The sequence below is a fragment of the Mirounga leonina genome, unplaced genomic scaffold (assembly GCF_011800145.1).
Source record: "Mirounga leonina isolate KUSES-001 unplaced genomic scaffold, KU_Mleo_1.0 Mir_179, whole genome shotgun sequence".
Taxonomy (NCBI): domain Eukaryota; kingdom Metazoa; phylum Chordata; class Mammalia; order Carnivora; family Phocidae; genus Mirounga; species Mirounga leonina.
The window spans coordinates 5856743-5873683 of NW_023270466.1; the positions used below are offsets into that span (position 1 = coordinate 5856743).

Sequence of the window (16941 nt, forward strand, 5' to 3'; positions counted from 1 at the left end):
ATTCACTGTAATTAACAAACATTTTTTTTTTTTTTTTAATTAACAAACAAAACTCTTTGGATTGCTACAGTGAACACACCTCACTGAAGTCTTGGTCCTCTTTGTGAGGAAGGGAGTCATGCAATGTAGCTAAAAGAATAAGTACATGAGGACACAGAAGAACTAGCTTTGGCTATGGGCCCTGGCAGCAAGCTGTGACCTAGAAGAAGTCACCTCCTTTCTCTGAGCCTCCATTTTCTCTTCCATGTCATGAAGGTGTTGCGAGGGGTAGGCTCTGGGGTCCCAACTGTCAATTTCATTGCCTGTCCTTCCATGTTTGGATAGCACCCTGGTACACACATTCGTCAAAGGCCAGACCCTTGGGCAGACAATCCACCTCTTCCCTGGAATGTGAGTGAGACTTAGCATGCTAGAAAAGGGGAGACTTACAAGGGTGATGACTTCCCGGGCAATCACATGGCCGCCAGGAGCCCAGAGCAGGAAGTTCAGGATGAGGCGCCTGATCAGCTGTTGACACAAAGGTGGTCTGGGGTCTCTGTCTCGGCTCTCTGCAGCTGCTGCCTGCAGATCCTTGGCTGAGAGAGTCGGACTTCTGAACAGCTTCTTGAGGTGGCCGAGCACTGCCTTTACCTCTATCTGGGAAGTATAATGTCAAAGGTGAGATATTAGGGAAGAATCAACACAAGCATAATTCTAGGACTGATTTGGGACTTTGAAGCAACCCCCAGAAAGACGAGAGGACTGGCGCCCGAGGGAAGGCAGAGAGAGGCGACTCATGTCTGAGCTTACACACTGCTCCACACAAACCCAAATGGGCGTAATGGAAATTTCTTGACTTTCTTTCGTCTTGCTCACTAAGCAGCCAAGGCACCATGCCAGGAATTGACCTTTTTTTTTTTTTTTTTAAAGAAAGGAAATGGAGAAAAGTCCTCAGCAGAATGTAGTCAGATTTTTATATTGTGGGAAAAAGAACAAAAAGCTCCTTGAAGACTCGCTCACTATCACAGCCACAAATCAATTAAAGCCCCATGCAACTGGACCTCCACTGAGCCAATGTTCTGATAAGAATGAGTTTGCCTTTTGCCTTTTGCTATCTTTGAGGGATGGAAACACACACACACACACACACACCACATTTGTTTTGTTTTAGACACAGGGACAGTCTGTTCATACATGTTTAAAGCCCAAGCAGAGGTCACAAGTCTGTGGAATCCACATAATAATGGTGATTGTTATAGGTCTGTGGGTTGTTTTTGCATAAAAAATACTTATTTCATGCTGAGACTTCTGCTTGCTAGAAGAATGGTATCAAGTTGTGACTTGGAAACAAAGAAAAAACTGAAAGCCATAGATCCAAAATGCCACATGGCACTCATGAACAGCTATGTTCCGTCATTTTCGGAAGAATACTTAGGCCTATTCTGAGAATTCCCATGACCAATTTTATGGATTTTGTGTGAGTCTTTTTTTTTTTTTTTTCCTGGAAGTTAAGGCCTCATTCAATGAAGTCTGTCATAAACTCCAGTACACTAGGAGTGCTGTGTGAGCTATTCTGACCACAGTCCAAGACCGTGAGAAACTGCACCATGGGGCTCTTCCACGGAGAATGGCAGCATTCCAACAGGAGAGGGCTACTCTCTCACCACCTCCTCCTGTCAGCTGGGCCCAGCCTGCCCTCATCTGATGGCATCTATGGGAGCCCAAGACCCTCCTCTCATCTAAATGGTGTGCAAAAATGTCAGAGCTTAGGAAGTTATGCCTTCATATCCATTTTGTTCTTGACTGAAGAAAATCTTGATTTTCTACCCTTGTCCAGTACTCCCTAAGACTGGTCTTCTTCATCCCAGACCATCTTTCCCTTTAAATGCCTTCCATGTCCATAAGCTTCTACCTGACATGCCAAAACTTTTTTTTAATTTTTTTTTTAAAGATTTTATTTATTTGACAGAGAGAGAGAGAGTGATCGCAAGTAGGCAGACAGGGAGGCAAAGGGAGAGGGAGAAGCAGGCTGCCCGCTGAGTATGGACCATGCAGGGCTCGATCCCAGGACGCTGGGATCATGACCTGAGCAGAAGGCAGACGCTTAACCCACTGAGCCACCCAGGCGTCCCCCGACATGCCAAAACTTTAAATGCTTTTTCATTTGTTTTTAGGTAAAAGACATAAGCTTTCTATTCTAAGTAGTACTTTTTATCCTGCATTGTGAAAATTTACATATGCTCACTGCAGAAATTTAGAAAAAAGTATCTAACTCCACTACCCAAATAAAAGTTCTGATCTAACTTGATCTCAGGCTGGTCCTGCTCCATTTTCTCCAGGGGAGATGGAGGAAACCAGGTAGGTTCACATCCTTCTCATCTTTTTCCCATGCCTTGTGCAAACAGCACTCACTATGCACTATGTTTTCTTTGTGTTTTCACAATGCACTGTAAGCAATGTCATGTATCTATGACAGTCTTTGAGAACATGATTTTTCATGGCAGAATGCTAGTCCATGGTTAGAATATGTCACAATTTATTTAGTCAGTTCTTTACTATTCAAAGTTTAGGCCATTTGTCATGTCTGCAATTACAATAATGCTCATGTCTCATACATAAATCTTTGTATGGATCTCTAATTACTTCCCTAGGGTAATTCCTAGAGGTGGAATGACAAAGTTAGAGTATGAACCCTGGCCTAATTCTTAGGGATATACAAACACAGGCATTTTTTGTTTTTATCATGATCCAATTCAGAGTTAGTAAAAGAAGATGGACACTGGCTGGCAGTGAACACGGTCTACAGAGAGAAGGGTGGGTCTTTGTGCGGTGGCTGCTCTTGCTTCCCTGCTACTGAACCTCAAGGGTGGTCAGGGGAGGGGGTGCTTCTAGCTACAGTATGCTATCAGGCCTGAGCGATTAACTGGATTTAATGACACCTTTTGGGGAAAAGGCACAGATGCTGTCAGGCTCATTCAAATCTCCCAATAATCACACGTTCAAAGGCAGCTCACAGTTCGTTTCTCAAGTCACCCAACAGACCATCAAAGGGATTAAAGCTCAAAAAACCAGGAGAGCGAGAGGCATGTCTTACTAGTTAAACTAGGAAAACTGGGCCCACTTGCTTCTCAGGATGTCACACACACCAGCGCCTCAGGTTGGGCACCAACGAGGAAGAAAGAAGCTTTGGGATCACAGACATGGAGTGTGGCTTCAATCACAAGACGAACAGCCACCTCTGACAGGATAGCTAAGAAGGAAGCGAACATGCTGGTGCTAAACTACTCTTGAGTGTGCTAATCTAATTTTTTCAAAGATTTTATTTATTTATTTGAGAGAAAGCAAGAGAGAGCATGAGCTGTGGGGAGGGTCAGAGGGAGAGGGAGAAGCAGACTCCCTGCTGAGCAGGGAGCCCAATGTGGGGCTCGATCCCAGGACCCTGAGATCATGACCCGAGCTGAAGGCAGATGCCCAATCCAACTGAGCCACCCAGGTGCCCTAAGCTAATCTATTTTTATCCAGTATGCCTAAGCATCCCTGGAGTAAGAACTATGCACAGGTTTTATTAAAAAAAAAAAAAAAAAAAGACCTAGTTAAGTATTAGACATGCCAATGCAGAACTTTCTAGAACTTACATTTTTGGGGGGGACAACTTATTTCTCTATAGTTCAAAAGTGAACCTCTGTTGGTTTCTATGATCGATATAGAATTTAACACATAACCTACCTACTTAGCTTATAAACAATCAAAGTATATATAACAGGGCTTTGGAAATCATGCATGTGCTACATGCATTTTAACTACTACTATCATTAAAAATAAGGATTTCCCTTAATTAGGATTAGGATTTCCCTTAATTAGTTTGATATTTTAAAAGGGAAATAGAAGGCTTTCTTTTTAATATACTAACCCTCAAATACATATGTGGATTATGATAATTTCTTTAAAATGTTCTATTTTTGATCCAAAATAATCACAAAATTTCCACTTTTTAAAATCCAAAACTCTTTTTTTCCTCTACCATGCAAGCCTTTAAACAAGTAAAATATACAGACATATCTGTACTAGTCCGCTTTTTTCCAACAATGGAAAACATCAAGCAAAAAGGAGCACTGCTCTCTACATAAAGAAACCTGCTCCCTTTAATTATTAAAATTAGCAAAAAGTTCTAGCTTTAGTTAAAGTTTTAAAAACCAACAAATAAATGTTTGCAAGGGAGGTGCCAATGCCTTTAATCAAAGCACTGCTTCCTGTAATCATTATACTCCACATAAAATAACAACTCTCTTTGCCATAGACAGTCAGTCTAGTACTTAGCGGCTCTGTTATTTATGGAATGCCCAAGTCCTTTTCCAGAAGCTAAGGGGTTAATATCAGATTACTTTAGTAAGAGTTCTAAACAAAGCTGGTAATGTGAGGATCTGTTGACTGAGCCAAGAAAGCAGTAAGTCAAGACAGGCCGGGCTGCGGATCAGAGAGAGGACAGTGCTCCTCAGAAGAGCAGTCAGACTCCGTGTAGCAAATGCTAGAGGACGTGGCCCCTGGGCCAGGAGCGTCTGTAAATGAGGGCAGAGGTGGCAGCTGAGCAAAACCAGATAAAACAATGTGGGGGACAGAAGGGCTATGCCTCATCTCCTCCATGCTTCCTGGGAAAGCAGAGTGGCAGGCTCCGGTCTCCAGTCAACTCTGTGAGGCAAGAAGACGTCTCCGACCACAAACTGAGCACCCGTGCACCCACTTATCTGGGTGGACACTGACATGCTTCCGCAATGAACACAGTGAACACTCAGTGCTTAGGTGCCTGGGGGTTAGTGGAAGCCAAACCCACTACAGGGCCCCTTCCTGCAGCATCCTTTCTGATCCCGAGACGGACCCAGAGCACCGCACAGAGTGGGCCCTGCCACCCACCATGGTCTGTGCTCTCTGCAGACTCCCGTCGCGTGGGCTGTAGCTGAATGCCAAGAGCCACAGCAGGGCCTCAGGGGGTTCAGCTTCTGACATCACTAACTGCTCAGCCACGATATCAGCCCATCCTCCAAAGTGAATGAACAAAAACCAGCACTCAAAGGGGCCTCCGTAGGACCTGGAACAGAATCAAAACACATGGCAGCCCGGCAACTTGATTTCTTTCTCTTTTTCGTTCTTAAAGCAACTGTAATGTTTGCAAATGGTTGGCTTCAATTGTTCTTATGCACTGAAGTACAACTTGCAAGGAATACAAGTTACACCCAGAAAAGTAGCTCACTATGCCATGCTGAACTCATCACAGGGCCATCAAAGGCAGGTCTTTCAAAACCCCATGTGCCCTGAGGACTTCAGACATTTAAATCTTTATATCCAAGGACCATGAGTACAGGACTTTGACAAAGAAAGATTCTGGACCATGACCAACAGGAATGCTACAAGATGAGAACCTGCAGGCACCCCTTCGCTTTCTGCCTGGCCTGCACAGCTGGGCTGCCATGGAAAGTGGGGCCCCCCAGCCATTATGCAGCCACCCAGAGAGCTCCAGAGCAAGAAATGAGGGGGCTCCCGGGGGTCCAGATGGAGACCAGAGAAGGGATGCAGACAGAAACATGCACGGTTTCCTTCTGACAAAACACAAGGTTCTGGTCAGTATTCTGGTAATTATGAATTTTTAATGGGCTGCATACTGTATTCTTTCCTGTCATCACGTATATGTCCAAGCTGAAAAGCTAGAAGCTTTTGTGAAGCTATCCTTCTGTCATGCTGGGAACTGAGAGGTGTGCTGGTTGTTTAAAGGGAAGACTCCATTAATATGCACAGTGACAGTGTCAGCAGCTTAATATCTCCCCTGGAGAAAATGGAGCAGACTGGCCTGAGATCAAGTTAGATCAGAACTTTCCTTCTGAACCAGGGAAGCTCCTGGAACAGGAGAGTTCTAGGCCTCTCTTGGTTTGATCTGGGCCCAAGTGATTAAATGTTTTGAAATCTAGCTCCTGGACAGTGGAGAGAAAAGAAAAAAGGAGGGTATTTATCTTATTTGTCCCACAGGAGGGAGAAGAGGTGCTCTGTGGGCCGCATCAGTGGTCAGCTGGGTTATGATGTCTCAAAAGCAAAGGACAAGCTCCACAGGGTTTCTCCCCTACAGACCTGAGCACCAGGGCTCTCTCACCCTCCCTGCTCACAGATGGGCATCACACCTGGATCAGAGCTCAGAGCTTGCCTTGCACAAATGGGCCTGGTCCGTCTTGCTGTTTTCTACCAATAACTGAGTATGTGAGGCAGTCCCAGTGGCCGGCTGAGAAAGCATCTAAACCTGCTCACCCACTCCTCCCTGCAGGTGGACCCTGAAATCTAATTAAGGCAGATCTAGGTTAAGTAGGAGTACTGTGAAGTTTTGGGTCTAGGTCCTGCTCTGCAACAGAGACAATCTGAAAGGATGCACATGGGGCTGACGGTGTTACAGGTTGTCAGTGAGTCCAATACTCTGATCCCCGCTTGGCTGCTAGTTCTTTTTGTCTCATTTATTGGTATGAATCTTGTTGAGGAGGGGCAGATGAGTAACCGGCACAAAGCCTTCATCAATGATCACGAACATAAGGAGGACCAAGTGGAATATGTATGTGATGGCTCAGTGAGGAGATTACAGAGAATTTCAAAAGGGAATAGTGGCAAAAGGAACAAATAAAGACAGTCTTAGTAGGTTAGTATAGACAACAAATAAAATATTTGTACTCTACAAAAAAGTAAGTCAAGAGGAAGCTGAAGGGTGTTATGTCACAAAGAACTAAAAGCCTAAATGTGATTGCTTTTAGGAAAATAATGTATATGAGAGGATACTTAATATCATGTTAGAAATTAATTTATATTAGAATGGATTTTCTAACTTTAGAAAAATATTTATTAAAAAGAGGAGGAAAAGGGGCATTTTATCCTACTGTGCAGGAGAAGGTTAGAATTTCCTTCCGTAGAGAGTAAAAGGAAGGAGAAGACCAAGGGACCCAGAGGGCACCACCCTTCTCCTTCTGCATGGCTGGGGGTGGGGGCGGCATGCAGGCACTGCTTTTTTTATAGTGTCTATTTTTCTTATTGTTATGCTTATATATTTCAAAATCCAATACCGGCCATTATTCAGGACAGTTTCTATACAAGGTATTTACATACGTACCTGTTGATTCTGAGCGACACATGCAGCTCGCCATGTGCTTCCTCTACTTCTCACTCAGTAAAGTGCTTACCTGTTTGGGGATGGTCACAGACCAGTAAAGGCCATCCCCCGTCAGCCCTCCATAAAGGGACGATCAGGATCAAGAGAAACCACTGTGATGCAGACCTACGAGTCGTCAGGATTTGCTTACCCGTGAGTCTGGTCTTCAACTATTTCTCTGAGCATTTCAGAAATATGTTTCAGTGGCTGGTGCCACAGTTCTTGTGGGATCTCTGTGGGTAGAGAGACCAGAGGGAACTGAAGAAAAGTCAAACCTATCAGGATCATCTGCTGCTAAGACCAGAAGAGCTTTGGAAAAATGCCTTGTTTTTCCTGGTCCATGGGACCCATACCACTGGTCTCATGCTGTTCCCAGTTGATATCCATCCCTTAGGCCTGGGAAGATCCTCAGTGTTACACAGAACTAACCTTCAATATATGGAAGGAGACAAACTGCAGCCTGCCCTAGGACTGGAAATGTTATGTTGCAGATACCCCAGGTTTTTTTCTTTTCTACCCTCCCCATCACTGACAATTCATGATTTCAAAGTACATGAAGATGGTAATAAAAGTCAACAGGGAACTAAGAATAGGTTGCCCAACTGTTTTTCTATGACTGTGATGAATTCAGAATATGATTTCAGGTTTAAAGGAAAGGCCAGGAAAATAATACACAGATATCATACAAACAAATGTCCCTTCTTGAGTTAGTTTTTCTGGTTTCGTAATTATCCCATGGTTTTAGACACATCTAAACACGTATGTATCTGCAGTTCTACACAACATCTGACAAAGTTACCACATTTCCATACAGTGATAGGCTCTGTAATTAAATACATCAGAAGATAATGTAAGCAATAGGGTAAGCACTGCTAATGATCCCACAAATGTCACGGGTTACAGGCTCGTACATTATCTTTCCCTCCTCTGAAATGCCCATAACTCTTGATTTGTAGTCTTTGAAGGCATGTTTCACTTTCTTCTTTGTATTAATTATTTAGATACTTATTTTATGTCCCCCCCTACTGTAGCTCTTGGATAGTCAGGGCTTGTAAGTGATCTATCTTTTATGCCCCACAGGACTTTACAGTGGACACAAAATCAATTTCTGATGAATAGAAGATTCTGCTATTAAAAAATACTTCAGGGGCACCTGGGTGGCTCAGTTGGTTAAGCATCTGCCTTCGGCTCAGGTCATGATCTCAGGGTCCTGGGATCGAGCCCCACATCGTGCTCCCTGCTCAGCAGGGAGTCTGCTTCTCTCTCTGCTCCTCCTTGTGTTCTTTCTTTCTCTGTCTCAGATAAATAAAGTCTTAAAAAAAATACTTCAATTTGTGAACTTAACATTCATTTTTTCCCAAAAGTAATATGCTGAAAAGCAGAATAGGAGGAACTCCTGCTAAAATTCACTTATTTATTTTTGGACATAAATCTAGGACAGTCACATAAAGGAAAAGGTAAATGGCTGACTTCATGCCCAAGGTATCACCTTAGCTTTTTGTTTATAGATTTCCCAACTTAAAAAATAACAACTCCAGTATTTTTTCTGGAGCTCATTCAGCTTTGGCTGACCTCAGGCTTTGCTAATCTGACCTAAGCTGTAAAGTGTACCCCTAGAAAGAGAAATGCTGACTTTTCTGTCTCGTTATCAAAGTTTTCCCATTGTGTTCCCACAGGGTAAGTTTCACAACACTGTTGACCCCAGGTCCCGCCAGCCTCATTACCACCTCTACCGCTAGCACCTGAGAGGACAGGGTCAGATGGGTCACTTTGGGTGAGAACCTACATCTTTTAGAAAAAGGAAAAAGAACTGGATTTTGTAAAATGCTCTGAAACTTTGAATCATCTACTTTCCTTGAATGAATCAACTTACTCAAGTCTCAGGAAAAATGCAAGTAAAAATGGCATAAAAAGGAAATACTACCGGCTCTTTCCCTCTTCTTTTTCCTTCCACAGTTAAAATGCCTTCTTCTCTGGCACAGGCCACGCTGCGTCCGTGTGCTGCCTTTCCCTCAGATGCCAGGCTGCCACGGGGAAGGATGCCTTTATTCTCTATGCCTGAAACGTTGCCTAAACACAAGTTCCTACACACGCCAACAGGTCAACTCCAGTAAGGATGGAATCATCACTTCCCCAACTGGATGTGGCCAATGGAAGGCTGGCAAATGAGACCAGAGAAGGCCATGATCCAATACACTTACTGAATTCTTTCAAAAGTCTTCTTCCCTTGGCTCGGTTAGGAGAAATTTCCCCTAAATTTCCTAGGCTTTGTTCATCATTTTATCTTTCCTTCTGCAACAAGGGGCACAGAGTGGAAAGATGAAATACAAATAAACGTACTGTTTTAATCTTCCTCAGCCAAGTCTTGGCTTGATCCTGGCATTCAGGTGGATCTGGCCAGCACCAGTAGAAGCCCGTGTTATCCGGAGCAGACTATCAAAACTTAACGAGAGGCCATTTTTTCTTTCTTTCTTTTGGTAAGTGATGATAACTGGGAAGTCCAGAAAATTCTCATTTCAAAATCCCACAGAACGTGAGACCCCGAGAGCTTAAAGGGATGTTAGAGATGACCAAGTCCGTCTCCCCTGTTTTATACATAAGGGACTGGTAGGGAAGGGTCATTATTTGTCAGTGTTCTTTCTCAGAAATTATTTTAATATGGGTAGAATCAACTTTCACGTACCTTTCGGGTGTTGGAGCAGCACCATAATAAGAGATGGAGAAGCATAAGGAAAGTAGGTCTTGAATGTAAACTTCAGCTACAAGAGAATAAAAACTTCAAAACCACATGGGCATTACGGTTGAAAGGGATATTAAGAAAGAACAAAATCTTGCATCATCTACCCCAAAAAGACCTACTAGTACTAACATGGTCAGAATGTTTTCTTAAACATTTATTTTTAAAAAATGCTTCCAATAACCTTGTAAATATGTACCAGAAAAATGAACCTTTTTGAAATCACCTTCTGGGGCTTAAGAAAAATAAAGTTATGTTCCTGATGTCTTCATAGCAGTTCTTTACCTCACATGAACCCAATTATGCACATAAATCTCCTATTTAAGTGAGAGTTTCCAAAGCGGTTGTGAGATGTTAGGTATTCCAGCATGATTTTTTAACAACAAAAAAAGCTTGAAACAACCATGGTGCTTGCAACACTTTGAGGGTCAAAGCGCTACAGTTATTTATGCCTTCTGAAGGCAGAGTGGCTTTGAAGTATGTTTGTAAGAAATTAAAGAAATAAAAGCACTTCTAGAAACAGTGAAGTGCTCGGGCTTTGATGAATTTTGGTAAATCTGTAAATCCATGTGACCATCATCCCAGTCAAAACAGAGAACATTTCTGTTACCCCAAAAACTTCATTTGTGGTTCCACCACTCCCCAGCAACCAATATTTTGATTTCCACAAGAGAGTTTCATTTTGCTTATTCTTGGATTTCATATGAATAGAATCATAGAGTTTGTATTCTTTTGTGTCTAATTTGGCTGAACATATTTTTTTTTCTTAGATTCTTCCATGTTACTCTGCTTGTTGAGTAGTTTGTTCTTCCAGTCTTTTCTTATTGCTTGAAATAATCATTGTATGAATATACCATAATGTTTATTCATTCCCCTATTGATGGGTATTTGGGTTGTTTTCAGTTTGGGGCTACTATGAAAAAAGTGTCAAATTAACATTCATATTTATGTCTTTTTGTGGACATGTGTTTTCATTTTTCTTGGGTAAATAGCACAGGAGAAGAATTACCGAGTAGACGCCTATTTAACTTTATTAAGAAAATACCTAAAAAAAAATAAAAAATTAAAAAATTTTAAAAAAAGCAAATGCCATGTAGTTTTCCAAAATGGTTGTACCATCTCACATTCCCACCAGCAATTTATGAGAATTCCAGTTGCTCCACACAGCAAACATTTGATATTGCCAATCTTACTAATTTCAGCCATTCCAGTGGGTATGAAATGTCACCTCTCTATGCGTTTACTATGCATCTTCTTGACAGCAAATGATGTTGAACAATTTTCATGTGTTTAGTGCCAACTTATGTATCTTTTTTGAAGTATGTATTCATTTCTTTTCTACATTAAAAAAAACCTGAGTTGTTTCTTAGGGAGTAAGAGATCTTTATATATTCTGAACACAAGTTCTCTGTCAAACATATGTATTGAAAATATTTTCTCTCATGTGGTGGCTTGCCTTTTCACTTTCTTAACGAATCTACCAAAGAAAAGAAGCTTTTCATTCAGATGAAATCTATAATTTACCCAATTTTTCTTGTATGGTTTATGCTTTTTTTGCATCCATTGTAAGAAATCTTAGATTGTTCCAATGTAAAAAAAAGATACTCTCCTATGTTTTCTTCTAGGAGCTTTATAGTTTTAGCATTTACGTTGAAGTCTATGATCTATCTCTAATTAATTTTTGTATTTTGTGAGGCAGAGGTTCGTTTTTTGCCATATAGATATCCAGCTGTTTCAGCACATCTGTTCAAAATGTTCCTTTCCCCATTGAATTGCCTTGGTGTCTCTGTCAACGACCAACTGACCATACATACACACACACACATATTTCTGGACTCTTCACTCTTCAGTTCTACCAATCTATCTATCCTTTTGCTGATACCTCACGGTCTTGATTACTGTAGCTTAAAGTCTTGAAATCAGGTAGTATGTGTCTGCTGGGGTTTGTCTTTTTTTTTGCATTTGTTTTTCAGAATTGTTCTGGCTATTGTTCTGGAATTTTATGGGTTCTCTCTTCACATATTTAAGTTTCTTAAAGCAATGTTCTGTAGTTTTCAGTGTAGAGGTCTTATACATCTTTTATTAAATTTACATCTAAGTATTATCATATATTTTTAAAGATTTATTTATTTATTTTGGGGGGGTAAAGAGAGAGCGTGGGGGCGAGGGGCGGAAGGAGAGGGAAACCAGACTCCATGCTCAATACGGAGCTGAAGCAGGCCCTATCTCAGGACCCCAAGATCAGGACCTGAGCTGAAACCAAGAGCTGGACACCCAACTGACAGCGCCACCCAGATGCCCCTTAAGTATATGTAACTGTGCATTTGTCTTTCTCTCTTTACTTCTGTCAATTTTTGCTTCATGTATTTTGGAACTCTCTTATTAGGCACATATCCATCTATAATTGGTATTTCTCCTGATGACCTGACCATCGTGCCATTATAAAATGTCCCTCTTTTTATCTCTTGTCATACCCTGTCCTCAAGTCTACACCATCTGCTGCTAATAGCGCTGTACCAAATTTCTGTGATGATTACTTGTATAGCCTATCTTTCCTTTCTTTTACTTTACTCTATCTGTGTCTTTATAATTAGAATGGGTCTCTTGAAAACAACATACAGTTGGATCTTAGTTTATCCAATTTGACATTTGGGCCTTTTTACTAGCATATTTAGCTAATTTTTATTTAATTTTTGTAATTAATGTGCCTGTTAGTATGTTTGGGTTTAAGTCTACCTTTTGATGTTAGTTTTCGTTTGTCCCATTTATTTATTTTTTGTTTCTCTGGCAGCTCACAGCCCTGTCTTATGACACCTCAAGTCCATCAGATTGTGCCTTTAGGGCGCCTGGGTGGCTCAGTTCGTTAAGCAACTGCCTTCGGCTCAGGTCTTGATCCTGGAGTCCCTGGATTGAGTCCCGCATCGGGCTCCCTGCTCGGCAGGGAGTCTGCTTCTCCCTCTGACCCTAACCCCTCTCATGTGCTCTCTCTCATTCTCTCTCTCTCTCAAATAAATAAATAATAAAATTAAAAAAAAAGAGCTTCTTTAAAAAAAAAAAAGATTAAAAAAAAAAAAAGATTGTGCCTTTAGTTCTGGGCACCTGTGACCCCACGAAACCCCCTCCCACTCCTCACATGAGTGACCTAAGGAGACGGTTAGCAGAAATCCCAATGTGGTTTCCTTTTTCAAGGCTTAAATCTCCTCCAGTTTCTATGTGCTTTTTTAGTGGCTCTCTAGTACCTTCAAATAGTTTTTAAACATATTTTGCTCAGAGTTTATAATTTTCATTAGGAGATTTAGTCTATTATTGGACTCTGCCATTGCTGGAACCAGAACCTGAACTGATTTGCTGTTTGTACTAAGCCATTAGGCAAGTTTAGAAAAAGTGGCTTGTTGTGGCAACACTAGTCCAACTGGGCACATTGATGGAACTGCACCGTGCTTGCCAAATACAACAAGGGTGAGAGGAAAGGATAAAAAGAGAATGCGAAGCACTGAAGATAAGTATTTCTGACAATGGGAAAGAATGTGGATGAATGGGATTTCTCATAAACTGTTGGGGGGAATATAAATTGGTACATCCACATATGAAAACAATTTGGCAGTATCTACAGAAGCTAAATCTTTGCATACCTAATAACCAGCACTTCCACTCCTATATATATATATATATATATATCCCAGAATGTTCAGGGCAACCCTATCTCTAAAAGAAAACAAAATCTGGAGACAACCCAGAGGCCTACCACCACTTTCCCAACAGAGTGCTATATACAGCAACACCCCACCGTGGCCACACACGACATAGAGCAATCTTGGTGAGTGGGAAAAGCAAGGCTCAAAAGACTGCACACAGTATGCTACTCTTGTTTGTTGTTTGTTTTATGAAGTGCAAAAAAGTAAAGAATACATGGGTTGGGAAATCCCATATATGTGATTACATTATTTTCAGGAAAAGCAAAAGAATGATAAACATAAACTCAGAACAGTGGCTACATGGGGGAGACAGGCAAAGCTGTAAGACAGAGACAGGCTATACGGATACATGTAAATTATTGTTACCAGTCCAGGTCTCATTTGGATATCAGATTCATAAATATTCATTTTATTAAGAATAAATGCATGACGGGAGCCTGGGTGGCTCAGTTGTTAAGCGTCTGCCTTTGGCTCAGGTCATGATCCCAGAGTCCTGGGATCGAGTCCCACATCGGGCTCCCTGCTCGGCTGGAAGCCTGCTTCTCCCTCTCCCACTCCCCCTGCTTGTGTTCTTGCTCTCGCTATCTCTGTCTCTGTCAAATAAATAAAATCTTTAAAAAAATAAAAAAAGAATAAATGCATGAATGAATGAATAAAACACAGAAAGGAAAGAGTGTTATGCATGGATCACACAGGACACAGGGTGTTATGCATTAAGGATTATGAGTAATCTAAAAATGGGCACTCAAGAAGGCAGGAGATCAATGATGAGAAATGGCCGTCGATTAAAAAGGCAGGCAATCAGGAATAGCCCTACAAAGAGAAATGACATAATATATGTATATGAAGGCCTGTGCAAAGATAAGAGGTTACTGCCCTCTTATTCTGAGACCAAAGTCAGGGCAATGAATTCTTCTTTCTTTTTTGGATCCCTGCCTTGCTTTCCACTGGGACTCAATGTGTACCCCTCCATACCGCCAGACCAGTGTAGCCTAAGCAGGGTGATATTCTAAAAGGAAAGCAACAAAAATAGAAAAGAAAAGCAACAGAAATAGAACAAACAATCTTAAAATCTGTATGGAACCATGAAAGACCCTGAACAGCCAAAGCAATCTTGAGAAAGAAGAACAAAGCTAGAGTCAGCAGACCCTCTGATTTCAAACCTTATTATAAACCTATAGTAATCAAAACAGTATTGTACTGGCATAAAAACAGACCCACAGATCAACAGAACAGAGAGCCCAGAAATAAACCCACACATACATGGTCAAGGAGCCAAGAATATACAAAGGGGAAAGGACAGTCTCTACAATTAATGGTGCTGGGAAAACTGGACAGCCACATGTAAAAGAATGACACTGGACCACTATCTTAACAACATATACAAAAAATAAACTCAAAATAGATTGAAAATAGACTGAAACCATAAAACTCCTAGAAGAAAAAACAGGTGGGAAGTTCCTCAACAATGGTCTTGGTGATGATTTTTGTATCTGATTCCAAAAGCAAAGAGAACCAAAGTGAAACTAAGTAAGTGAACTGCATCAAACTAAAGAGCTTCTGTACAGCAAAAGAAACCATCAACAGAATGAAAAGGCAACTACCAAATAGGAGAAAATATTTGCAAATCATATATCTGATAAGGGGTTAATACCCAAAATATATAAAGAATTCATTAAAATTCAATACAAAAAAAATCTGGTTAAAAAAATGGGCAGAAAATATGAATAGACATTTTTCCAAAGAAGACCTACAGATGGCCAACAGGTACATGAAAAGGTGTTCAACGTCACTCATCATCAGGGAAATACAGATCAAAACCACAACAAGGAATCGCATCACATCCGTTAGAAGAGCTAATATCAAAAAGACAAGAAATAACAAGTGTTGGCAAGGATATGGAAAAAAAGGAACCCTAGTGCCCTGTTGGTGGGAATGTAAATTGGTGCAGACACTCTGGAAAGCAGTATGGAGGTTCCTTGAAAAATTAAAAATAGAACTACCAAATGATCCAGTATCCCACAACTGGGCATTTACCCAATGAAAATGAAAACACTAACTCAAAAAGATAGTTAATTAACTATACCCCCTATGTTTACTGTAGCATTGTTTACAGTAGCAATGACATGAAAACAACCTAAGTGTCCACTGATGGATGAATGGATAAAGAAAATGCGGTCTATGTATATACAATGGACTATTATTCAGCTGTTAAAAAAGGTGCTATCTTGCCATTTGCAACAACATGGATGGAACTTGAGGGCATTATCCTAAGTGAAGTAAGTCAGACAGAGAAAGATAAATACTATATGATATCACTTATATGTAGAATCAAGAAACAAATCAAAGCAAAACACCCCTTGAGCTCACAGATACAGAGAACAGACTGGTGGTTGCCAGAGGCAGGCTGGGGAGTGGGAGAAATGAGTGAAGGGGATCAAAAGGTACAAACACTTCCAGTTATAAAATAAATAAGTCTCATGGATGTAACATACAGCATAGTGACTACAGTTAATAACACTGTATTGCATATCCAAAATCTGCTAAGAGAGTAGATCTTAATAGTTGTCACTACAAGAAAAAAAATTCTGTGACTTTGTGGTGACAGATGTTAACTAGACTTACTGTAACATTTCACAATATATACAAATATTGAATCATTATGTTGTACACTTGAACCTGGTATTTGTTAATTAGACCTCAATAAAAAAAAATAAGAATAGACAAATGACTCAAAAGCAACCGCAACTCCAGTCCGAATCCGCAGTGCCCAAGACCAAGAGCCAGGAGCAAGGCTGATAAGAAAAACACACTTAAGCTATTGCTTTCACCAGTGTCTTCAGCCCCAGCCTAGGTGTTGTTCAGGAGTCAAGGGGGCAGGTTTTCTAGAGGCTGGTTCCTAACTGGGAATACAAAAAATGCACAAGGGAGGATAAAAGATATTTACAGTTATGCCTCAAAATGGGTGTGAGGGCCAACCAATGCCTTTCAGCAGAGCTCTCCTCCTGAATTCCAGGCTGGGTACCACTGAAACGTGGTTTGCTACAGTCTATTTAACCTCCCTAGGGAAAAAGGATGGGAGAAAACACATCATAAATATTTATGATTGCCTTAAAAAGCGGAAACATCTGCTAAAACCTGAGAGATTTCTTTGGTGCAGGGGTGTGTGGGATTGTAGCAGGTAACAGTCACACAGCACTGCTCTCTTCAGTCAGGCTGTGGAAAGCATGGTGAGGGACCATGGCCTACCTCCTGGGAAGCTGCAGTGACCCAGGCGCCCGGACAGGCAAGGCCCCACACATAGTATAGGGCAGTTAAAGTGCCCAACAGTGAAAGCTCTGGTGGGAACGCTTCCTGTT

The 16941-nt window shown here is 41.2% G+C and overlaps 1 protein-coding gene across 1 annotated transcript in view; it reads right to left on the reverse strand.

Moving 5' to 3' along the window:
• The window catches only part of FANCC (FA complementation group C), a 261732-nt gene that overhangs the window by 17168 nt on the left and 227623 nt on the right, over nucleotides 1-16941 (reverse strand). Inside the window, exons 11-14 of the mRNA XM_035024451.1 lie at nucleotides 9834-9909; nucleotides 7302-7383; nucleotides 4888-5062; nucleotides 430-636 (exon numbers count right to left, since the gene is read on the reverse strand). Coding sequence (XP_034880342.1) covers nucleotides 430-636; nucleotides 4888-5062; nucleotides 7302-7383; nucleotides 9834-9909 — 540 coding nt within the window. The remainder of the gene's footprint in view (nucleotides 1-429; nucleotides 637-4887; nucleotides 5063-7301; nucleotides 7384-9833; nucleotides 9910-16941) is intronic.